This window comes from Cottoperca gobio, chromosome 15 (genome assembly GCF_900634415.1).
Source record: "Cottoperca gobio chromosome 15, fCotGob3.1, whole genome shotgun sequence".
NCBI lineage: Eukaryota > Metazoa > Chordata > Actinopteri > Perciformes > Bovichtidae > Cottoperca > Cottoperca gobio.
The window spans coordinates 14,394,757-14,419,288 of NC_041369.1; the positions used below are offsets into that span (position 1 = coordinate 14,394,757).

At 41.0% G+C, this 24,532-nt stretch overlaps 1 protein-coding gene across 2 annotated transcripts; it reads left to right on the top strand.

Annotated features, from left to right (window-relative positions):
* The first annotated feature begins 449 nt into the window (after window positions 1-449).
* On the top strand, window positions 450-24,205 carry parga (poly (ADP-ribose) glycohydrolase a). 2 transcript variants are annotated; one of them, XM_029449919.1, is made up of 18 exons: window positions 450-606; window positions 1,231-1,296; window positions 1,549-2,208; window positions 2,327-2,459; window positions 3,325-3,447; window positions 3,570-3,650; window positions 4,470-4,544; window positions 8,432-8,524; window positions 9,711-9,865; window positions 13,102-13,181; window positions 13,288-13,348; window positions 13,682-13,757; window positions 15,583-15,730; window positions 20,007-20,085; window positions 20,243-20,351; window positions 21,012-21,117; window positions 22,405-22,533; window positions 23,252-24,205. In XM_029449919.1, the coding sequence occupies exons 2-18, from the start codon at window positions 1,268-1,270 to the stop codon at window positions 23,431-23,433; spliced, it is 2,319 nt and encodes a 772-aa protein (XP_029305779.1). In that variant the 5' UTR covers window positions 450-606; window positions 1,231-1,267; the 3' UTR covers window positions 23,434-24,205. The 2 variants fall into 2 exon arrangements, with proteins under 2 accessions (XP_029305779.1, XP_029305780.1); XM_029449920.1 differs by having other exon boundaries at window positions 1,234-1,296.
* Window positions 24,206-24,532: the final 327 nt, after the last annotated feature.

Sequence of the window (24,532 nt, forward strand, 5' to 3'; positions counted from 1 at the left end):
CTGTCCATTTTAGGTTATTAACATATCAACATGGTGGTTAACTAGACCTATTAAGACTTGTAATGACAAATGACAAAAGGTAAAAAAACCGTATTTACTTTTATACAATTAACATGCCATGTCATTAAAATACAATTTAGTAACATGGCTGTAATAAAGAGAACACTGAATAGTAATTTAAGGAATTAAAAAAGAAAGTACAACGTGTGGAAAATGTACATTACATACAATTATAAGGAATTTGTACGACAGATTTAATAAAGACGAGGTATTTTAAATATTGTTGCTATATCATTACTTTTCTCTACTGCCATGATAGTAATACTTTCTTTACGGTTGAACGACAGTAAACTCCTTTTTGAGCCAGTTGCTAGGATACCGACTCGTGATCCCGCCTCTTTCCCCATGAAAAATGGCCTCATTTGGTCGTGATGTTCCTGCCGTAAAGCAGCAGTAGCTGTCTGCAACAACGAAGTGAAAGTAAACCAATAACCGGACCATAACGTTTGGAGTGATTTGTGGTCAGGGGAGAAATAGTTGTACGTGAAAATAAATAATGATACAATGCATCTAACTCCGAAGTCTTACGCAAAGTGGGGCATGTTTGTAAGTGTTATCTTTTTGTTTTAATGGATCCAGTACGTCTAGCTTGATCAGTTTGAATAACGTTAGCGCTATAGCTAATCTTTAGCCAATCAAAGCTAAGTTAGCTCAAGATGACTTGTTGTTTTAGCCTTCCGATATGTGTTCGCATTAAGGTAGCAAGCTACTTACTAAATCCCTCGGAAATAAAACCACCAATAGCTAATGACTATTTTGTTTACAGTGAAGGTAATGTCAAAAGAATAAGGTCGGTTAGGGTTAGTTGGCTAGCTAATTGTAGCTTTGTGGAAACTGGCAGCAGCAGCAGCTTTTCAGAAATCGAAACTGACGCCTTAGGCACGAGGCAGAATGATCAAAGAGATCAAGATCGAAAGATGGGACCACAACTGGCCTCATGACCTGTGAAAGTGGACCAAACAAACAATAAACTCACCTCTTTTAAGTTTTACTGGCTGTCTGTACTAAAGGTCTGACTGTTGCTTCCGTTCAAGACCAGACATAAACAACTCTTTGTATTTGGTTCTATGTAGAGTCCGGTGTCACCTGAAAACAGGCAGTAAATAGCGATATAAAAACATCAGAAATGTCGCAGCTTCTCAACATGTGAATGTTGTTTTATTTCTCAAGCAGCTATTGTTGATTCATCTTATCTGACCTGTTGAAGATGGATGAAGAGATGGAATCTCAAAGAAGGTAAGTCAGTCAGGTTAGCTTTAGGATCTTATGTGCTCAAACTTTTTGTTCAAGCCTGCACACAAGCTGGTGCCTTGCATACTTTGTTCTGGCTAAGTTTTTAACTAAGGAACATGCACATAGGATATACTTGTTAACAAAGTGCACTCTGGGAAAAGGGAAGCTGCATCATTATGATCATAAGTGTACACTTTGTAGATTGAGTTTACTAACAAGGCCTTCTCTCTTTGTTCTCTTTCTGTCTTACTGTAGTGTGACTGCTGAAGTCAAGCCAGAGGGTGTAACGAATGATGTTCCAGAACCAAACTTAACAGACGAGAAAGATGAACTTTATTGTGGACCACCAGGGGATGATACTACAAAAGACTGTGGACAAATGGAGAACACGCAAGATGAGATGGCATCTCAGACTTCGATGGACTGTGGATCTGCAGGTGGGCTGGATGAATCTGTCCTCGCAGGCAGCAGAAGTGACACAGCTCAAACACACTGTTCTAATGGACAGAAATCCAAGAGGTCCACTTCGCCTGGTTCTCTCCCTGTGACAACAACCTGTGTTGCTACACACTCTCCAAATCCAAAACTCACCATCTGTCTTACTGATAGTCCCGGGAAGGGTGTCAGTACACCCAGTGATGTGGAGATGCTGAGCCCAGACAGCCCCATCTGTAAAACCATGCTTGTCAACAGCTCTGCAGACAAGGTCCATGATTGCAGTGCTTGTGCAGAGGACTCTGGCTCTGCAAAGGAATCACAGCAGTTTGTCAAAGACTGTGATTCTGAATGTCCGGCCGTAGAAAACGTCCACCAGGTTGCCACGGGAACTGAGGATGCTGAGAAAGCAGAGTGCAGTGGCTCATCTGATATGAGCCAGGACTTAACTGGAAGCCAGTCAGGTGCACCTATTGAAAGGTACTTTTCTTTTCTGATTAGTGAATCACCTTTCATTTTGTGTTCTCGCTTTACTATGCTCACAATGTCCTTTAGTACCGTGTGGAATACTGACATGTTTTGTTTTTGTTCTGCACAGAGGTTCCTTCGCATTGCATAACATGGAGAAAGAATGGCTGGGGACACCCATAGAGGAGCTAAACAGAATGCCCCAGTGTGCACCCCCGCTATCTCACCTGAAAGCAATGCATAACCACACAGTCGCAGTCAGGGTGAGTAAACTTGTATTATGTTCTTTGTGTGTGGTATGTTGTGAAGAATGTTGCAGTAATAAGAAATGTACATGCAGATGCGACTGGGCATTGTGTGGTGGGTCTGCAAATGGAGTTTTAATAAGAGAGAACAAGATAGGGAAACATGGGAGGGATAGTGAAACCATCCTCCTCGAGCCCCTCAGGGCCTCTTGTCAGTAAAGCTCCTATCAGACAGTGTCCTCCACTTTAGTCCCACAGGAACACTGTCACATGGCAGTGTAGCTACTACTTGCCCTAACCATCAACTAACCACTACCACCCACGTTATATTCTCCCCATCACCCCCATAAATCACAAGAATGCTGGATTTTTAATTACTGTTTTAAAAACATCACATCTTCACATTAAGGTTAGAGCAGCTGATTGTCAGTTGTTTAGTCAGCCAGCAAAGGAACATATGACATTTGGTAATAAAACAAGTGTCAAGCTTCAGTTCCCATTATTTATGCATTCAATTTTAGGACAAGGCATTAGACTGAATTCATTTAGTTTAGAATTAATTAACGGAGCCAAATGACTGGTTATGGTTATTGGAGCCTTGAGTATTTTTTTATCATCTTTGTCTATTTTCTGTGTCGTAAAATGTATGTCATGATGGACACCTCGTAAACACTGCAAACCAAATCTATCTACGGAGGCAAATAAAATAACCTGAACCTGAATCTGAATACTGTATTCTAAGTTTGGGTTCAGAAGTTTTTAAAAAGCCAACTATTGCATATGTTTTGATTAGCAAAGAGAGAGCTGTTATGTCAATCATCACTTCTCCACAGTAACCTGTAAAGAAATGTAGGTTTTCACTGACATTTTGTTTTCGTTACAGACGGATCGCCTCAGAGAGGGAGAGGTCCCTATTTCATACCCCAGCAAGTTCAAAGATGCGTGGGATGATGTGTCTGTGAAGATGCCCTGCTCTGAGAAGAATCTGTTTCCTATGGATACTGATGTATTAAAGTGCATCACAGCTTTGCATGCTTTTCAAAACATGCCAGTTAGTGTACCACAACAAGGTTAGTTACTCTAGGAACTGTGTAGTTAAAGCAATTTGTCATTCGTTGTGTCATGTAGGACGGAGGTGGTGTCCAAAGTCGGTGGGAGCTGATCCACACTGCCTTACATGGAGGGTTCAAAAGTTCTCTGGATGTGAGGGTAAGACAACTGTGCTCATGCTGGACTCTGCTGAATTAGGCCGAACAAACTCTGTGTAACTTGTAACCGTTATTTTGAAGTCTCCACTTCCAAAGGTTAGGAAAATCACTAATTGCCTTCTTCTCCCTCCTCTTTATATTTTAAAACGACAACATTACGCATTACATCCATCATCTGGTGAGGAGTGGGAAAGTTGGACTCAGCAGTTCAAACCTCTGTTCTGGCACCTTCTACTCTCCATGAGCACTTACGCTGTGTTTTGGTAGAGCTGAACATAATAAATGCACTAATAGGAGAGAGAAATGGGAGACATAAAGTTGGCTTCTTAACAATACTCCAACACAGTACCGAACTTGTCTGAGGAGTCCTCATTTTGGCAAAAAGCTTTGTTTTTCAACAAAACCTTGTGTGTGAAAGCAGGCAGCTTAGTGTGGATGGAAAGTAAGTACATAGAGGAAAAGATGCTATTTAAAATGATGCATTTAGATGTGGCCTTTGTAGTAGTTGTACTTTTATATTTGTTTTTATTTAAATAGGGACAGGTATGTGTAATAACCTAAATAAAGAGAAATTCTAAACTATTATTCCATTAGAACAGGAGTTTCAAATGTACAAAACCTATTCCAGAAACAACCACATGGTGGCAGAGTTTGCAACACATATAGCTTGTTATGCCATGTATTAAAAGAAGCCTTGTAATCCTAACACTGTGTCTGTGCTCTAACACTGCTGTAAATCTTCTGCCACATAGTTTTATATATTCAAGAATGATCTTCTATGAATAAATAACTGAAACCATAACGATATTCTCCTCGACAGGATGCTATTTTGAGATACAACACAGCCCATGCAAAGAAATGGGACTTCACTGCCCTGAACCTTCTTTGCACAGAGGTAAGCTGCCCAGAACACGACTGTTACCTGATCTTTATAGGTTGCTCTTGTAAAAAAGATAAAGCAGGAAGATTAAAACAGCTTCCCTTAAAGACTGCTGATAATACTGTATCGCCAAAACATGTCTTCAGCATGCATCTTTGCTGAACTGCTGAATTTTAATCAATCCTTTGGGTGGGAAAACTCATTTACAGAAACACAATGCTTTAGTTTTTATTCTAATTTATTACTTTGCTATTTAATAGACTCTAATGTTTGTCATTTAGAAGAAATGACATATAAATAAACACTTCATCAGTGAATTAAAGCCCCCGTGATCTTTGCTGTCACGGTTTGTTTAACTCAGCATGATTAATTATGTCTTTTAAAATGTACCTTTTTAATGAAGAATGAAGCTAAAGCTGATACTAAACTAGAGTTGTCGTCGCAAAGGGAGCCTGCTCTACTCTGTTTGGCTGCGAGCCCATCAGTGTGCGTCCCCCCCCTCCCAGTACCTAGGAGTCTCACAGGAGCAAGTGCGCTTCATACAGTTAGGACAGATGAGCACAGAGCATGGCGGACAGCAGCTGTTGCTGGTGAACCAGGGGAATGTCTTTCTTTTTTCTGTCTCTCTCCTTTCTTTTTAAAATGTGTTCCCTCTGCTCAGACTGTTAGGGAGTGTAATTATACACCTGTTTGTCAGAGGAACCTCATCCCATGTGGGATTAATATTTATCTGTCTTTCATTGTCATGGCATGACTTATTTTTGATTCATGACTTATTCTTTTTAGAAATGATGCTATACTTGGAAAAGTATAGCATCAGTCCTTTTTTTTTTAATAGAAATGAATTCTTGAAATCTTCTAGACACAGTATAAGTAGTACCGCCGGTCTACTGGCAGTGTATTTACGTTTAGGTGAAGTGACCCAAAGTAATAGACGATGTCAGTTAGAAACCAATTTCAGCTAGAATCCTAAATTGGCTTCCCGCATTTAGTAACGCGTGTAGTTTATCGTCAGACTCTTTCTGGGTTGGAACAATGTCATTATTCGAGTGGAGCTCGTACATTTAAGTGGGAACGTTTCATACTTATTACATTTCAGTCAGATTGATATCTGATTGTGATGTTCGTCCCTTCTCATCATCGATTACTCAGCTAGATTCAGGCCTTTCCAAAATGGTCTCTCTTTTTTTTTCTTTTTTCTCCTCCTCCTGAAATAATTTCTCAGAGTAAAGCAGAGAGCTCTGTAGATCAATAGCCACCTCAGCCTTTTTATGGCTTAATCCAATTTAATTAAAAGGTTCCATTAAATCTGCAAGGATGCTCAGTAAAGCCAGAAAGAAACTCGCCCTTCCAGGAGTCTATCGCGTCAGCGGCTCCACTCACTTCCCCGAGCACGGTATTTCCCCATATTTCTTTCCCCCCGCCGAGGCATTTAGCCAGAGAGGATGGTGTTTGGAGGAAAAGGACAAGTCAAGGATTAAATATGAGAAGATTAATAGATTTTAAAAATTAGGATATGTGCACTAAGTAATTGGCAAAAGTGATCCAGGAGTATGAATAGATGCATGTGTACAGATACAAAATACCTTCTGGTTGCTTTCTGTCAGTTAATGTGTGCAGGAGCATTCAGAGCGTCCCGCCAACACACCGAGCAGGAATGATTAACAGCTGTCATTCTACAGTAGACATGCATAAGTGATGTATCTTTCACACAGAGAGTAATGTAGTGAAAAATCACATAGACTGAACTGTTTAGCCATTCTTTGGGCAACCCTGTTGATTATTAATTGACAGAATAATTTCTACAGCTTTTCTGCTCACCTTTGTTTTCTTTTTGTTTTTATAATGTTACTGTTGTTTGTGCTGAGTTTGAATTGTAACTGTTGTCCTCCTTCGCCGTACCACCTGATGAAATCTGTTGCAACATTTTTGCAGCACTGGGGTAATTGTCACGAGGTACATTGCCCCTGAGCCAGTGATTGACACTCCGCTCAACGTGTAATAGCCATAGGGGGGTGGGGGGGGGGGGGGGGGGGGGGGAAGAGTAATCCAAATTAGGGCTTGTCTGTAAATTGTCTTAGTGTTTCTCCCCTGCCAAATGAAACTGTCACTGTGTCACTTTGTGATGAATGTCTGAGGGCCGAGCAGGAAAGCAGTGCAGGACTTAGTACAGCTGATGTACCAATAGTACATGAAGATTCAGCAGCAAGACCACAACACACTCTCCCTCTCACTTTTGTGTTTTAGCATTTGTTTTGTTTGTCTCTCTCTCTCACACTGTGATTTTTTTGAAACAAATGATTGAAATGTTGATACTTCTTAGACTTCTAAATAAATATGTGAAATGAAGACTACTGTAGCCATGAAAATAAAAAGAACTAGTAAAGAAGCAGAATGGATTGATTAGCCTATGCTGCAGTAAATCGGGACTGTTCTGCTAGAACGCAGTCTGTCACATGTATTGATGTGAAAGTTTGTGTGTGTTACCATGGTGGCCGGCTGCTGTAGCCTGTGCAAAGGTTGGGGGGGGGGGGGTCATCTTTCTACCCTCATCCTGCCATCTATTAGTCCCACAGGAGCGCTTTATGATGTCTGCCAGCTCATTACTTCTGACAGCATTTAGTCAGACCTGCTCTGCAGCCATATAAATGCCCCCTGGGCAAAATCACCCACCAAAGACTTCCTGTGGAAGATCAAGCCATCCTGCCACTCTCTCCACAATTGGTCATTTGCATTTGCTCCGGAAGGTCCATTTAATCAGCGCAAGCTCCCCTGCTTACCTTGATAGAATAAGGCATGTGATTGATCACAGTGACATTCGAAGCCAATACGCTCATAAGTGATTGCGTTGTAAATCTCGGTCTATGATGGAATAACTGGGTGTTTATTTTAGAGGGAATTGCAGATGGATGCTGAGGTAAGCTATAGGCTGAAGTATGGATGCCTCGTCCGTGGCAGGCTCGTTCCCAGATTGATGGTAGTTTCTTGTGAAACAGGTTCTGTGTAGTGAGCAGCCCTGCAGCATTCCTATTTATTTTTCATCGCCGAAGTGTTGGGATTATTGATATCTGAGGGGTGGGAGTTCACCCTAAAACAACAATAAACCTGCATTACCTTCACAGACGCTGAGTTTTCTTGTTCGAGATGAAAAAATTGAGCATCTTTCTTTAGATATTGGTTACTGGTGTTGGGTTATGACCTCATACTCGCTGTCCAAATACGAATTAGACCATTTAAACTTTTCATCAAGTAGTTTGCTGCTCCTCATAGCTCCTTTTCAGTGCTTTGTCTTAAGACAATAATAAACCCTAAAATGAATCATTGCAATTTTTGAAAGCATGTTGAGTTTTCACATTCATTGTATTTCTGTTGAAACTGAAATAATAATAGTGATGTGGTGATGAGCTGTTGAAAGGAATGTTCAAAAGCTGTGATAGTATTATTTGAAAATAAGGTATCACTGAACCAACCTGTTTTACAATGGAATTGTAAAGTATGGGAAAAAAAAGAAAATACATGTATTATATAAATATTAATTACACGGTAAAAATAATCCATGTCTTTTCTCACTTTTGTGTCTTGTTGATGTTTGTATTATTATTTTTTTGTTTGTGTCACTATGGTTATCTGTAAGTTTACTTGTAAATATAAAAAGGGACATAATAATAATAATATATGGCTGTATAAATTTGCTCCACTCTCTCAAAAACAGAATTGTCAAAAAAAGAAAATGGTTGTGACTTAACATTTTGGCTGGAAAACTCAGTGGTGGAACAAACCAATATGTCACTTTAAATCTGATGGCTCTGAGTAACTGCCTGCCTAACTAGGCAGTCGGCTCCACAGAGATATGCCATTTAACAGAACCTCTGCCTGTGTGTCTCTTTTTCTCCTCTCTGCAGTGTCTTGAGCATTCTGAGCTACAACTCCTGTTCGAGGTCATACTACCTGCTATGGTTGACCTAGCACTCAATGCTCCTGTCCTCTGCACAATGGTAAGGGAGTTTACTATGTTTGAATATGTACAAAGCTTATGTTCAGCGGGATTGCTGGAGTTGTGTGAGAGCAGATACATTGAGTTTGAAAAGAGATGTTGAGGGATGTAGGAGGAAGGATGTACAAGTGCCCGCAGTCAGCAGAGAGGAGAGGCGAAGGGTTACATGGCGGATGTTATACAAGATCAGCTCATGAGTTGCAACGGCTAGATAATGAATGCCCCTTTTTGGTCCATATCAAGAACTGCTTCATTAGAGAGGAGAGGTCCGTCTCATTTCCAGTCGTCCATCTGATGTGTCATGCTAGTGCACTTGAGGAAATCCCACTTCTGAAATTTAGAATTCAGTTTATTCCTTTTGGACTTCCACACTAGCCCTCCGTCCTCCTCCGAGCAATGTCTTCTCAGAGACGGGGCCCTCTTTTTTTTTTTTATTCACATTAAATAAATGGAGCAGATCGCAGATCTCTAAATGTCATCCCCATTTGTCTTCATTTTCATGTCTCTGTCATTAATTATGGCAATGTAAAAATTCTAACATTGATATTTTTCTAACTCAGTTATCTGTTTCAGAGTCCTCCGTTTAATCAAATAAACATAAATCAGCTCCCACTCTCGGTGGGCAGGGTTAGGAAAATCCTTCTGGTTGTCACTGAAGACAGAAACTAAGAGCAGATCGTCAAGTTTGCTCAGGTTTTACCAAAAGAGGGGGGGGGGGGGGGGATTTCTAGTACAGATTTCACCTCAGAATCATTTGTAGCGGTTGGATAATGAAGCTTTTTGACTCGCCGCTTTGTTTTGCAGTATTAAGCGTCAAGGCTAATGTTTATGTGTGTGTTATTAGAGCTGTTATTGATCTGCTAACTGGGCAGTCTTGGAAGGCTCTTTAACCCTAATCAGTGAAGATAGATTGGCCCTTTTGTGTCTGACTGAACAAACCAAGGAGGAGAGCAAGAAAACCAGGACCTTAATTACTACCACCCATTTACCTAATGGAACTCTCCTTGTCTCCCCTGCTTGCTGGATTGCTAAACTAATTACCTAGCCCCATTAGCCATCAGAGCTACTGTACTGTACCCACGTAACCTTGAATGTCCCTCTCCTTGTCCCTACATTTCCCTTTCGGATCTCCAGTCCCTCAGGTTCGGTCTCCTTGTCACTTTTTCCCTCTCACTTTCTCCTTCTAGCCAATTCCCCTACTGAAGTCAAGGATACACCACTCCGTGACTCTGTCTCAGGAGCAAATAGCCTGTCTCCTGGCCAACGCCTTCTTCTGCACATTCCCCCGACGCAACTCCCGCAAGTCGGAGTACTGCAATTATCCTGAGATCAACTTCTACAGGTAAAGAAACCCCATCCATTGCAGAAAACAATGATCAGTAGCTCACCAAGGTAATTGAGTGTGCTGCAGTCGTTAGTATTTTAGTCACAAGATGAGATATGCCCCTTGAGCCCTTCCAGTCCCTTTTGTGAGACATTACTTTAAGCAGGAGACGGAGTAGATCTTAGACTCGGGTATTGATCCTTATTGGTCTGTATTCTTCAACAAGAAGCTTACAATGCTGGGGCATAGGAGGGCGATTACACTCATTAGCATCATTAGGCTTTTTTTCTTTTCCTAAATGATTGTGGAACGTCCCATGTTGCTCGTGTTTGATTATATGGACAGTCAGGCTCTCTCAAAAATATTTTCACTAATGTTCTTTCCAGCATCAAATACATTCAAAGATGAGTATTATTATTTTTATGTTGAATTAATTACAACTATTTATTACAAACGGGTAGAATTTTGATTGAGTAGCTCTGTCTTCCTGCCATTCAAAGGAAATGGAAATAATTTCCATAAGGGGGCACTACTGCCTTGTAAACGCTTAATAGATGATGTCCAGGAAGTTTACATACGGCAACATTGAAGTTTCTTTTTTTTTAAGCTTGTATGCAGTGGGTCATAACAAGATAAACGGATCTGGCCATTAAAGTGTGGCCAGAGTTACAGCTTATGGTATGTCATCGTTTTTTGTCAAAGAGCATAAAGGCATTTATGTTTTTTTGACAGTTGTAAGATGACACTGTGTGCCGTCACCGTCACCTTACAGCCCTGAGGACGGGGCCGTGGGCAAAGAGTCTCTTTGAGCTCCATGTTTCTGTTACGTCTTTTTGTGTGGGAGGGAGATTCAGAGTAGGAGTGTTAAATTGGTCTTCTCTGTTTCTACCTACTCAGAATCAGTGGTCTGTTCAGAAAGCCTGGGATGGCTAATTGAAACAAATTGTGTTGATAGACTTTATTTTATTATTTATTTCTTTAAAGGGCACACCTGTCTTATCTGTGTCTGGCTTCTCAAAATCTTGAGGAGTCACGTTATGTGGAACAGAGGGAGGTGATGAGTGGAGTCAGGCCTATATTCTGAAGTACACAGCCTCCGCTCTACTTGTGTAGTGTGTGCAGACGGCAGCAGAAGGTGTGGCAGCATTCACAGTTTTCTGGAGTCTGTGTTTCTTAACGAGGTCCAGCTCGTTCTCTGTTGGAGTAAGACTTAATTGTTGTTATTTGTCTTGTGCTGTTATTTCTGCACAAGACATTTCGTATGAGCAGCAGATAGTGGTTAGAAGGTGGAGGGTTATGAGATTACGGTATTTATGGACTGCGTGCACCTTACTGCACACTGGACAATGTCCAGATATTACCGCAACTCAATTTCCCTGCATTTCTTTGACGTACCGTCTCCTCATTAGTAATGACTTCCGGCGTTGTTGCCTGACATATTGGAGATGTGAGTTTGACGATACCTTATTATGATAGTGCTTACACTTTGCAGAACATGAAGGGTATGTTTAGTACTATATAATGTCGGGCCCTAACTACTATCCAGAGTCTAATTAGCCATCTGCTCTCCCGTGGGGGTTGAGCTGTATTCTTTTATGACTGGATGGTCATATTGATTATGTGTGATTTAGTCCACATCCCCCCCCCCCCCCCCCCCCCTTTTGGCTCCCTCATTTTATCAGAACCTTAATCGTACATTGACAATCAGTCATTCGTATGGGTTGATGATATCGGTCCTCCACATCCAACGTTAGTTTCAGGCTAAGTGAAGAGCCATCTGTAATAATGTAAGCATTGATTCAGGTTGCAGGGCTGGCTCTCAGACTCATGCCAGCACTTGGTTGCAGGTCTGCCTTCACTATCAGCATTTCTGCCTGCAATGAAATACAGGAAAGAGCAAGAGGGGAAAAAGTCCTGGTGTTTCTGAGAAGATGAGACAAGACAAGACGACCATTGCAGTCTAAAATGGGCCCTGGATCGTTACTGGCCCCCCCTCCCCCCCCCCCTGTAATTGAGGGAGTGTCCGTCACTTTGCTTATCGGCAATAGTAGCGCTCCGTCTTGGACAAGCAATCTGCTGATTGCTGTTTTGGCAGAACTGTCAAGGTTTGTCCTCCGTTAAGTGATGGATAGATTCGAAGGAGAGGAAAGAAGGCGGACTTATCTCTTTAGCATGTGTTTTCCTCCATATGAGAAGAAAATGACATAATCCTGTTTAACAGTTTAGTCAAGAATGAAAGCTCGTTATTAAGAAGAAAATCCGCTGTTTTTGTTTGTGAACTGAGTGACCACTGTCAGAAATCTTGTCTCCTTGTGCACTTTCTGTAGGAGGAAAGGTTCCAGTGGATGGGAACTAAGTGAATAATGAATGAATGTGACTATCCTTGTTAATGAAAATTGCTGCAATATATTTTGTTTCTAAATCCTTCATAATTAGTTGCCTTTCTGTCTTTATCAAGATGTGATTTGTGACTATACTGGAAATGTCAGCCTCATCAACCTGGGTTCACTTACACTATCTCATAGGCAGGTTGTCCTCCAGGGTACATTATGCCAAATTGACACTGACTAAGGGAAACTGGGTGGGGTGCTTTGCAGTGCTGTATAAGGAATGTAAATAGTGGGACAATCAGGATCTGCCTAATAATTTATTTTCTCTCTCACTGAAGGCCTTCTATTACATTACAGTTTTCACTTAATTTGTCCTCTCTACCTACCTACTTTACTGATCTTGGCAGAAAGTGGCTGGAGGGAAAGATGAATGCTGAACTGTGATTAGTCATCAGCTTAGATCGCTTTTAACAGAGGAAGAGCAGCAGTATGGGGTGATTTTAAACTGACCACCCGATGCGCTCTCTTTCTCGCTCGCTCGCTCTCTCCCCCCCTCTCCCTTCCCCCTCCCTCTCTCCTTCCTCTATCCACCCTAGTTTTTATGGTAACTCTGAAGAACTGAAACACGGCCCCAGGCAGCTCCATTGTATGAAGGATGGAGGTATATGGGAGAGACATCATGCCAGTTTAAAAGCTTGACCTCACTCATGACATGTTGTGGCATAGTTGTGCAGTGAGCTATAGATAATGACTGAGTGAAATATCCATGGCTCTCATCTACTCAAACACATAACATTTGTAGTTTGTATCAAAAAACGATATTTTAAGTTGAGAAAAAATATTTTCTTTTGTCAGAGACTTTCACGTGTACCATCACATGTACATCTATTGTGAAATCCAATTCCCATTTGCTTTCTTTTTCAGGTTATTTGAAGGTTCTTCGCCAAGAAAAATTGAGAAATTGAGAACTCTGCTGTGTTACTTCAGGAAAGTTACACAGACCAGTAAGCATTAATAATGTCCCACATGATTTTCTTTCTCTGTAATGCTCTCCCATGTTTTTCATTTGACATTTTTTGATTTTGATTTATTTTCTTCTTTTTTTCCAAGAGCCCAAGGGTCTTGTTACATTTACAAGACAAACATTGAACACTGCTCCAAACTGGGAAAGGTACAACTCTCTATACTCTCTACTCTATTTCATTATTATCCACTCACAATCCATATTAAAGGAGATTTGTTTTTAAATGTGTCAAATATTAACAGATGCTATGTTTTGGGTTGGTTAATTTATGTTGTTGATGTTGCCCTCAAAACACAAATTGACCTCACATCCAAACAAGCTATTTCTTTCAAACCTCTAGATTATTTTTTAGGACTTGCCCACTTTGCTGAAGCATGTGGTGGCTTCAACCCTTTAACAATGGAATTAAGAATGTGGGGAAATAGACTTAATTGCTCTTCAGTGACAAAACTAACTGAAAGTTTTGCTTTTTTTTGCAAGTTCCCAGACCCAGCTGAAGCGCCTACATATCACTTGTGAGGGGACGATTGAAAAGAATGGATACGGGATGCTGCAGGTAGGAACTTGTTTACTGTTTTGCATCAAACGCCAAGTACAACTAGTTATTCAACCTAGCTTAACAACCTTCTATTTTCCTGCCAATCATTGTAACTCTGTGACAAAATGATTGGCTGATTTTGATGTAGCATCCCTCTTTTGCTTTTTTCCTCGTTTGGTCAAACCCAACAGACATGACTCTTGACCATCACCATGCCTTCTGTTTCTCTCTCAAAAGTCAGAGACTGCTTGTCTGAATAGTTGTCCACCACCTGCAGGATATCAAAATCGGATGTATGACTTTTGTGCATATCCGGGAAGGTTATTGTCTCCGTTTCTGCATTGATTCACACCATCTCCCCGCTTCCCCTCAGTGTTATAGGAGGGCTGGTACATAGTTTACTCTAGCTGACAGCTGATGTATACACTTGAGTAACTCAGAGAGGCAAGAGTGGAGGAGAAGACCCTGGGGGTGGGGGATGAGGGAGAAGGAGGCGCATGGAGGGAAAAATGACAAGGGTGAGCCATCTCACTGGGGCAGCCCGGTGTGCCAGGAGTCCTGCAGGGGGATTGATGGCTACCTCAGCGGGCTGGGCACTGGCTGTGTGTTGAGTTTTGATAGGGCAGAGTGGGCTGTCATTCTGTCAGGAGGTGAGATTGAAGGGTGAGGGGGGTGAGGTTAGGGGTGAACCAGTGAAGGGGGTGAGGAGGTGAGGAGTTGAGCGACTGGTTAGACAACATGCACATACAAACACACTGACTGTCACACAGATTGACGTAGCTGTGGGCCAGTGAGCAGCACCCTCCACCCCTGACGGGCTTTTTGAATAGCAGCATTGTGATTTGAAGGGGCTGTCCTTTTATCCCCGGCACAAAAACAAGGAGTGGGCTTACATGGCAGGAAGCACCAGTATCACATCACAATATCTGGCTAAAAATGGCCAAAACGTGATATAATATAGTTATATGAATATACAGGCCAAATTTCATCATTGATGTTTTTAACTGTTTTAGCACTACCTGTCAATTTTATCTGGGATATTGTTATTATCTTGACGGTGAAGGTGTGAGCACATATCTTTGGTGCTGTTGCATATATGTTTGTATTTTAGGCTTTAGCAATTCATTAGAAAATTAGAAGCCAGGGTTTGATTTACGTACAGATGGTTCAGTAATTATTATTTTTTTGCTTTTGTAAACACAATCATGCCGATGCTTGCCTGGCATCAAGTCCCGAAGTTCAAGGCTCCAAAAATGAGATAATGATCTATCTATTCATAGTATGTTTTTCAATAAACCCATCACATAAGCAACTATTTATTGGGAACATATAAGGTTTATAAATGATAAAAAGCATTTTGGTTCTATTGAGAACAATGTAATTGTAAAATCATCTTTTAGTCTTTTACTTTTATGACGCTAAGGGTGTTTCCTCTCTCCCTGTACATATAGCACTAAATAGTAGGAGGCGGTCTGCAGACATTCATTCAGATTTTGCATTACTCACCATTCGTTCTTGATTTTATAGATATATAAAACTATCTCATGTGTGTAGTTTTGCTACAATTTCCTGATTTGATTATTTACAAGCAGGAAGCAGTGCAGTGATCCTTAGACATTTATCTGTGTTAAATGACCACAGTGGGTGACAGATAATAAGGAGACACTAATAGAGTCATTTGTTCAAATAATGGGAGTGACAGTAGCTGAACCTCACAGTTCTTCTCAACTGCATTGAATGGGCAGGACAATATATTAATGATTTATTTTGTTGTGAATGTAACTGAGGGATTGTGCCCTTTCCGGTTAACTTTTCCGTTTATTTTCTTATATTATTTCATTAGGTGGACTTTGCGAACAAGTTTGTAGGTGGTGGAGTAACAGGACACGGACTGGTCCAGGAAGAGATCCGGTTCCTCATCAACGCTGAACTCATTGTCTCCCGCCTCTTTACCGAAGCTTTGGATTACAATGAATGCCTCATCGTCACAGGTACGTCGTCACACACATCCATCGTTTTCAGCCCTCAGGTTCTGCTTTGTATGGCAGTAATTAATGGGCCTGTTCAACACTCTTAACGTTCACTGTTTTATACAGAGCGCCATATTTCAAGTACGCTTCTTTTATTTGGCTCAATCTGTTCCTTCCTCTCCTTGCGGTTTCCCTGTCTTTGCTTCATCTGTTGGTTGAAAAATGGGAGTTGTGGCTTCTGGTTCACAGAGTAGCCAAGTGTCAGCTTAAAAAAAATGTAGTACTCTAAATAGATAGTGGAGTACAATAAATGAACAAACGTATATCGGAATAAATAATAATTTATATAAAATAGATTACCACAGAACTATATGATGGTAAGTCAAGAATAAAAAAAATCATTCAATTCAATCGAGAAATTGTATATGAAATAAAAGACCGTTTGCAAGTTCTTGGTCCTGTATTCCTGATTAACAGACAGTTTTAAGGGCCAGACAGGCAGCAGGTTCTATAGTAACATAAGCAATAACACAAGTTCAGGATGAGCTTGTGGGACCAAAGGGCGTGCGCCAATTATTGTGGTATCACAATGCTCAGCGTCCTCAGGAAAGCTGAAGTGATGTGGCCCTTGTGTAGTTAGAATCAGTTGTTGTGTTTATCGACAATAATAAGTCAGGCGGCATCCCTCGGTGAATGGGCGCCGCCGAAGTTGTGCATGATCACCAATTCTGTTGGTGATTTTCACGGGCAAAATCTGTGCTTGCAGCTGACATGTGGAGAGTGTCTCTGGTTTGGTGACCTCAGGTTTGCCTCTCTGCTTTTTTTTTTTGCAAAAGATGAAGTTTGTTTGGCTTTATTGGATCGTGACCTCTCGCACACACTGGGATTGATACAAATGCGTATGAGGCAGATGGGTTGAGCGTCAGCACTTCCTTTCAGTCTGAGGCTGTGATACTCTACCAGAAAATGTAGTGATTGGGTTGGGAGCAAGTAGCTGCCCCAAGTCGAGCGGTGAGAGTGTTGAGATGGAGCATGAGTCTGAGTGTCAGCAGTGTTTCAGGCCTTATGTAACATACATAAGGGAGCTGAGCCTGAAGTCCAGTTCATCTACGATCCAACCCTGGCCTTATGTACATCTTTGGGTAGTGAAGGAGCAATACTTGTAGAAACTATTGTTTCTACAAGTGGCTGCAATGATTTTCCTTCGCATGCAGTAATGTCCTCACATGAAGAATAGATATCAGGACACGTTATTTATAGGTTTCACCCAGTTAAGACTCTCTGTGACATGGTGCTTATTGGCCCACAATGTGGGAAGAAGGGAGCCATTATAGAGCAGACAGTGTGCACCATTTCTGCCATGATATATTTCTTTGCTGCTGTTATCTGCCAATTAGCATCTTGTGAATCAATAGTTACAGAAAACCAATGTGATTTGATCATACATGACCAGTGAGTAGGTATCTAGCTCCAGTTGTGGTGTACGTGAGTTAGGGTTAGTGCCCTTATGCATTGTGCATATACTTTTCAATTACAAGCAGGAAGTAAACACTAGTACAATCTATACAGAACAAATAGGCCTGGATATATGGTGTTACCACACTGAATACTCTGAATGAGGTTTATTTTTATTTGGCTTTTTCCTACAGAAACCACACACACACACATCTCACAAGCCTTTCTAGTATTACACATAACATTGGCTAAACCAGTGTTGTTTTCACTCCCTGAGTTATTTTCTCTCGTTCATTGAGCGCTGTGTGTTTATTGAGCTCCAATCATTTTTTTCCTGTCCTTCCATCCAATTCGAAAGTAAATCCATTGCATTGATTCACTTGCGACTGCCCAGTTATCCTTCATTTCTCTCCAGCAGAATTGCTCTATTTTTCAACCTCCAACTCACTCTGCTTGGGTCAACCTCTAAGTGTTCTGCCGTCTCACTCTCTCACCTCCCTCCTCCTCTGCTGGTCTTCCTACCTTTTTTTCCTGGCTCACAGCTATACCTCTCCCACCACTGGCCAAGAAATAAAGGCAAGCACAGATTAAAAATCATGGAGGCACGTCTTTAATACTGGTAGCCCATAAGCAACTACTGCCAGAAAACCGAAACATCGACGATTGAATTCATTGAAATACACACGTTCAAATGTACCTGCCCTTGTAGAGCATCAAGAAGTTTTATCTCATTGCCTCCTCACCACTGTTTCGAAATAGCCTCAGTTGAGTCGATTGATTTATGCTCAGATCATATTCATTTGATTGCCACTCTATCTAGCTCTCAAAAAGAAATATTGAGCATCCACTTGTCTTGTTTTGTTGCCTGTGTTTCACTGGGACATGAAAATGAGCCTTCAGATTTGCCTTTGATGACACAAGAGGCATCATTAGCCGGTTTGATAAATCCATCTGTTTGACATGAGGGCATGTATTATAACTAAGCTATGCCTGCAGAAACTAAAATATAAATGATGCTCCTAAATGCCTGCACTTGATTGATGCTGTTGGTTGTTTGAACTTGTGCCGAGCATGAGAGTACGCATGGACAAACAAAATATGAAGAGACTAGGAGTTCCCATGGTCTGATGGGCAACTTATATCTACTACTGTACATTGCTTGTTGCGTATCGGCTGCCACAACCAGTACACAACTAGTTCTGTTCAGTCGCTGTTAAATTAACCTTTTGTCTTGTTCATTACCCTCCTCTCAACCAGCCATGCATCCTCTCTTTTGCATGGCGCCATGTTGTCTTCTTTGAAACTCCTATCGCTTCTAAGTCACCTTCAGTGGTTTGTCACCGCCCCCCTCCCTGCCTCCCATCATTCTGCCTCCCTCCCTCTTTCCCTCCTCCTCCTCTCCACTTAACTTTATTACGTTTGGACAGAAAGGAATTTATTGCCCAACTAAGGTCATTGCTCCACTAATGGAATGGGCCAGTTAAAGCGTAGATTCATTTAAACCTTGCAGAATATTCCTTGCACGCATTCCTCTTAAAGTCTCGTCTCTGTTTCTAGACTCTTTTATGTCCATCTCATATTCTTCTGTGTTTTTCTCTCTCTCCCGTCAAGTAAATCATACTTCTTTGTCTTTAGAGGTGTCTTAACGTGGGTCTTCCAGTGCATTTTGAACTTGTACGTCACATCGGTTTTTGTCCATATGCATTTTCGAAGCGGAAGGTAGAGGGCCACGATGTAATCTAGTGATGGAAGCCTGTATGCCAGGAGGCTTTCATGGGCGGTTGCCAGGATAAATAGGATCAAGGTGAAGGAGGAGGAAGAGTAGGACAGCTCTGTCGATGGAGAAAGTGATACGGACATCCAGTTGTTTGACGTCAGAAGACGCTCGTGTTGTAGGAAGTACTTAATTTCTTGTGCTGAGCTTTTGATGGCGCAAGATAAAAAAACGTTTTTTTTTTCGCTCAACCAAAACTTTACATAAAAACATAATTCTTATTTTCCCAGTTGCACTATCATTGTTGCGTTATGTCCTGGCTCCAGTGCAGGCCATTAGTCATGAGTCATACTTTGTCTTTTGAAAGGCACAAAAAAAATCATCATTCACGCTTTCACTTCAAGTATTGGCAGATGGTACATGCTTGAAATGAAATGAAGTCATTTATGAGAAGGTAAAAGCAGCGTTAATTACTGCTCTTCAAGAGATACTTTTAAAGAATGACAGTGAGAATTGCATTTCAAATAGTTTGGATAATTTCTTGTAGTAGCGTATGTAACTCTGCCAGTACATACACTGAAACCTCAAAGGCTATGTTAATCATATGTTTAACACCTGCCCTTCACTGAAGTGCAGTGAGATTTCCTCATAGCTAATGCATAATGTATGGAGCCTTTTAATAGGCATCATTTTCAGAATTGAGCACAGCTGTATTTGTAATGACGAATGATGAAATCTTTCGAGCTCTTACCCCCGAGCACAGTATCAGTACACGTTATAAAAAGGCTAACTTCTCGATAAGAGGTGTGTTACTCAGTGTTTCATGTTTTGTAAGCATTTTGAGAATGTGGCCAAGGTTAGCGTCTTCTGTTCTAACCATTTCTTCCTATTATGTCTGAAAGCTTTTCATTTACAAAGCCCAAAGCGGATTACTTATTAAATCAGTGGCTTTTATTTATGACAATCCAATACAAGCTGATACCGTGTACTCACATGGGGAGCATAGAAAGCACTAAATGTGATTTAAGAAATAAGTCGCTGAAACAGATTTAGGCTCACTGTGTGCACTGACTGCTGATTACAGAGTAATAACTAATCTTTTTCTTGACTTTCCTTCTTGTTCTGCAGGCACTGAACAGTACAGTAAATATTCTGGCTATGCTGAGAGTTACAAATGGAAGGCCAACCACAAGGATGAGATCGCCAGGTATTTATTCTCTCGTAATGCTATTTAATATTTATGCTATGATGTGCTTTGTTTTGATATTCTAAACCAAGAAATCTTCCATTCAGAAAACTTTTGAGGAAAGATTCGGAGGACGTTTGTAAGTCGTAGTCGATCATTGCGTCTCTTTCATTTCAAGGGATGACTGGCAGAGACGATGTACAGAGATTGTGGCCATTGATGCTCTTAAATACAGACACTTCCTCGAGCAGTTTTTCCCAGAGAAGATGACCAGAGAACTCAACAAGGTGAGAGAGAGAGAGAGAGAGAGAGAGTAAGAGAGAAGAGAGAGAGATAGAGATGTCCTTGTCTGTGTTTGCACAGTGATTGAATTATATGAAAATCTAGTTGCTTACAAACGATGTTACACATTCCTCAAACAGACATGTCTTTGTGAAAGAACACAAGAAAGCTATGAAACACGGTGTCAACTCTTGATACCGTCATTGTCGGATAGGATAAAGCTGGACATTATGATGTTTTCGACTAAGAGCTGCTGGTGAACCTTGACATATTGTCATGTACCACCTGAGAAAGATGTTAATTAAAGGCCCAGTGATCTGTAACATCACTGAATTTATCTCAGGGCGTCTGATGGCTTATCTGACCGATACCACACAACTCCTCTTTGTAGTAGTGGGACTGTCATTTACTACTTTTTCTGTTATGGAATTAGGCAAAAAGATTATGCACATGTTTGCACTTTCAAAGGCTTTATTGCATTTAAAACATTTTACGTTATTCATCTTTTTCATATTAAGCCTGCATGAAATGCAACCAAGAGAGAACTGTCGGGTAGATCTCAATACGGGCACACTGCAATTCTAATATATTGTGCAAAGAGATCATAGAAACGTATTGACAAAGTTTCTCTTGTGTCCTCCTTCTCCCCTGTGCATTTATCCCAGGCATACTGCGGATTCTTTCGAAACAACATCAACAGCAAGCACCTCTCTGCAATAGCCACAGGCAACTGGGGCTGTGGAGCTTTCGGTGGAGACACGCGGCTCAAAGGTATCATCGGCTGAATTACAAACATGCATTCAAATAGGGGGGGGGGGTGAAAAGACTGTGTGTACAGCGACAGGTGTGGAGAAATCAAAAACGTTTTCATACACGAGAGCTGAAATGGTCCTAATGACTATAGGTCAACAGATGCATGATATTGCTTGTATTAAATATTAAGGTATATATGGACAGGATCAGCCATTCATCTGTACTGCAGCCATTGGAGCTCCTGCTGAAGGACATTCAGCACTTCTGATTATGTCACAGATGCTGTATGTCACAGATGCTGGTCCCTCACAAACTCCTCTGGTCAATTAGTAGCTCTCCCAGGGTGTCACTCAGCCATTCCTTCCCTCCCTTTATTGATCAGCTGACACACATTTATGTTTTCCATTAAAAGGGCAATTGATTACAGGGAAGGGACGCCATAAATCCAGAGTGACGCTGGTCTCTGTAGGTTTGCACAACATCACTCTTCACATGCACGGGGCCCCCTTACTGTCCCCTCCAGTACGCCACACTGCACATTCTGACCAGTTATGTTTCTGGTCCAAGTCTTAAACAATTTTCATCAACTGTAAATGTTTTCATACTTATCATGCATGGAGACTGTACTGCACTAAAGCCCACATCTCCACACAACTGTCCTTCATTATAAATGCAAATGCGACTGGAGTAACATGGGAACGTTTGTGTACAGTTTAATTTAGAGCTGAAGCTGTTCATTTACTCTGCAGCACGCTATGAATAGATCCGCTGGACTTGACAAAGTCCCTGAGGATGGTATTAGCTTCCGGGGAACTCCCGCCCATTACCCCTGGAATTAGCATAGCTGCTATTTTTAGTAGGCAATAACTGTATTTTACATTATAGCCCCGGAGCTGACTTGAGATGTGGTAGTTACAGTATGTCGTTGTAAAGATTACAACCCTTTTGCAAATGATGTTTATGCTGTGTGTTGCAATCTGGAATCAATATCCATTCTGTTGAATATTTAAAGGTCTTAACACCTAATTTGCTCGGGCTAAAAGATTGAGTGCTCTGGATGAGGCTATGCTATCAGTGGTGGATTATTTACTCTTCTGATACAAATTGCCCTTGTCATTCGGGTTCTTTTCTGCCTGAAGCCGTACCTTATCCAGCTTATTGACCAATTACTTCGTTTCCATATTTTCAGCGGTCAATTACACATTTATGATTTTGTTGTGAAATTGAAGGATACTAATTATGCTAATACGGTTTATTATTGTTGCCTGGATTTCCCCTTGAGCGTTCTCCTTCTCACTTTTTCAGCGCTGATTCAGTTGATGGCTGCAGCAGAGGCCGGGAGAGACATGGCTTACTTCACATTCGGAGATGCTCCGCTTATGAGAGATGTTCATAAAATGCACACTGTCCTCACCGAGAGACAAGTCACCAATGGTAAGACTCGCACACAACACCAGATGTTCTTAGTATTTTTGTTGCGGGAGTTAGACTCTCTTGTCAGCCCCTGCCTCTGTTGAGCTCTTACACTAAATTGCATAATGAACAGGAATGGAGAGGATACCACGTGCTGTTACGGTTGTGGGGCTCCTGAGGCTCGTATAGCACATGGAGGTTGTCCTTGGTGGCGTCATTACAGGGACAGTACGCATAAATAACAGAACCCAGTCCATCTCCATGTTAAGTTATTCCACCTTATGCCATTTACTTTTCCTCAGCCTATCCATTCAACCTCAGCTGCAGAGTGGATTACTGCCTGAACTGACCCCAGCCTCTCCCCTCCCCCTCCTTTTCATTTTTCTTCCGCTGACATTTATTGAAGCCTTTCAGAGAAATTCCCCTCTAGCCATCCATTTCCTAAAGTGGAGCTACAGAGAAAAAGCTCACAGCATGTGTGCGTGTGTACGTGCGCGTGATTTATAAATGAGCCCAAACATGCTTTCATTTTTCTTTGTGGTTTTTTTTCTGTTACGGTTTCTGTGCCTCTTGTTTGTTTTTTGACACTTAAAGAACTTTCTCTCAAATTCTGTTTTTTTTTTTTTATCTCCTTCCATATTTCTTCCTTTATCTTGATCCCTGAACCATACCCTTTGTCTGCCTCTCTTCCTCTCTCTCTATCCTCCCCTCTCTTCACCTCCCTCCGTTTCCCTCCCAGGGAGGCTGTACAAGCTTTTGAACCAGTACTCCAACGTGATGTGCAAGAATTGTCGCACGACTCGACCTGATGTCAGCCTCTACGATTTCATCTATGAGAAAGTGTCTTCCCCCACGCCCGCCGCTGCCCCGGACTCTGCCAAGGATGTTGGGATGTCCCCTGTACCATCGGACTCTCATTAACACGGACAGAGCTGCAACTAATCCTCCCTCTCCCTATCTCTACATATCTCTACATGTAAAAGAGACTCCAGGTTAACGAACCTCAATGTGCTATCAGCCTTGATCTTACAATCACTTTTTCTCTCACAAATACTCCCTTTAAGTTTGTGATCCCAACACACAAACTACCAAAACACAGTTTTGCCTTGATGTTGGTGGTATTATAGGAGACGCGTAGTATATCACCAAATGTGGTGAAATGTTTCAGAGACTTATAACAATAGTAAATCCTGGTTGCTGTTAGGCCTTTCTTTAGTCTAAATGTGATGTGGAATTATTTTGTTTTTACTCTCATTACAAATATGGCCAAATATTCATCATATGCATGGTTGTGAACACTTTTCATTATTAATAATCAAGGACATGATAATCATCCCTAGTTATCTTTTCCTATATTGCGTTTGCTACTTTTTTGGATGAGCTGTCTTCTCTATTTACCATACCCAGGCTGTGATGAGGTTCCTGAATGCAGAGAGGCGATTAGATGCCATACTGTGGTCTATGCATGGGCAACATTTATTTATCAGATATTCTACAAATATATGCTTTTTTTTTTTGCCCCCAGAATGACGACATTCAATACGCATATCCTTATTTTAACACGAGTCAAAATTATAATTTTCAGACTTTTAAATACCTTTCTGAACTTCATGATTTTCAAATGTATTCAGTGTTAAGTGCAGTAATGCTGATGTACGGTATATTCAAATAAAGGAGGGAGCCGATAAAGAGAGAATTGCACTCATGTTGTTTTTGTTCACGTTTTTACTCAACATTTACCTTGGGGATATGGTTATGTTTTTTATTATTTGCTCTATTTTCTGATTGACAGTGTCGGTTTTATTTAATGATGGGTTCATAAATCAAATTAAAAGCTGTAAATGTAGTACATAGTACTGGTTTATTAACTCTTTATTATAATATAATAATATTATAAGAAAGTGTATCCTGTTAAAAAAAAGAAAATGTTCAGCTCAAATTAATATGATTTGCCTAATGATCTAAGGATCAGTACAATACTAGCAACACCTGAGCAAATGATTTGGAACCAGCTGTTAAT

Bases quoted from the DNA above. Each gene is read 5' to 3' on its own strand.
- parga (XM_029449919.1), top strand. From the start codon at position 1,268: ATGGATGAAGAGATGGAATCTCAAAGAAG. The intron at 4,545-8,431 runs GTAAGCTGCCCA...TCCTCTCTGCAG, and splicing joins TGAACCTTCTTTGCACAGAG to TGTCTTGAGCATTCTGAGCT. The intron at 13,349-13,681 runs GTACAACTCTCT...TTTTTTTGCAAG, and splicing joins ACTGCTCCAAACTGGGAAAG to TTCCCAGACCCAGCTGAAGC.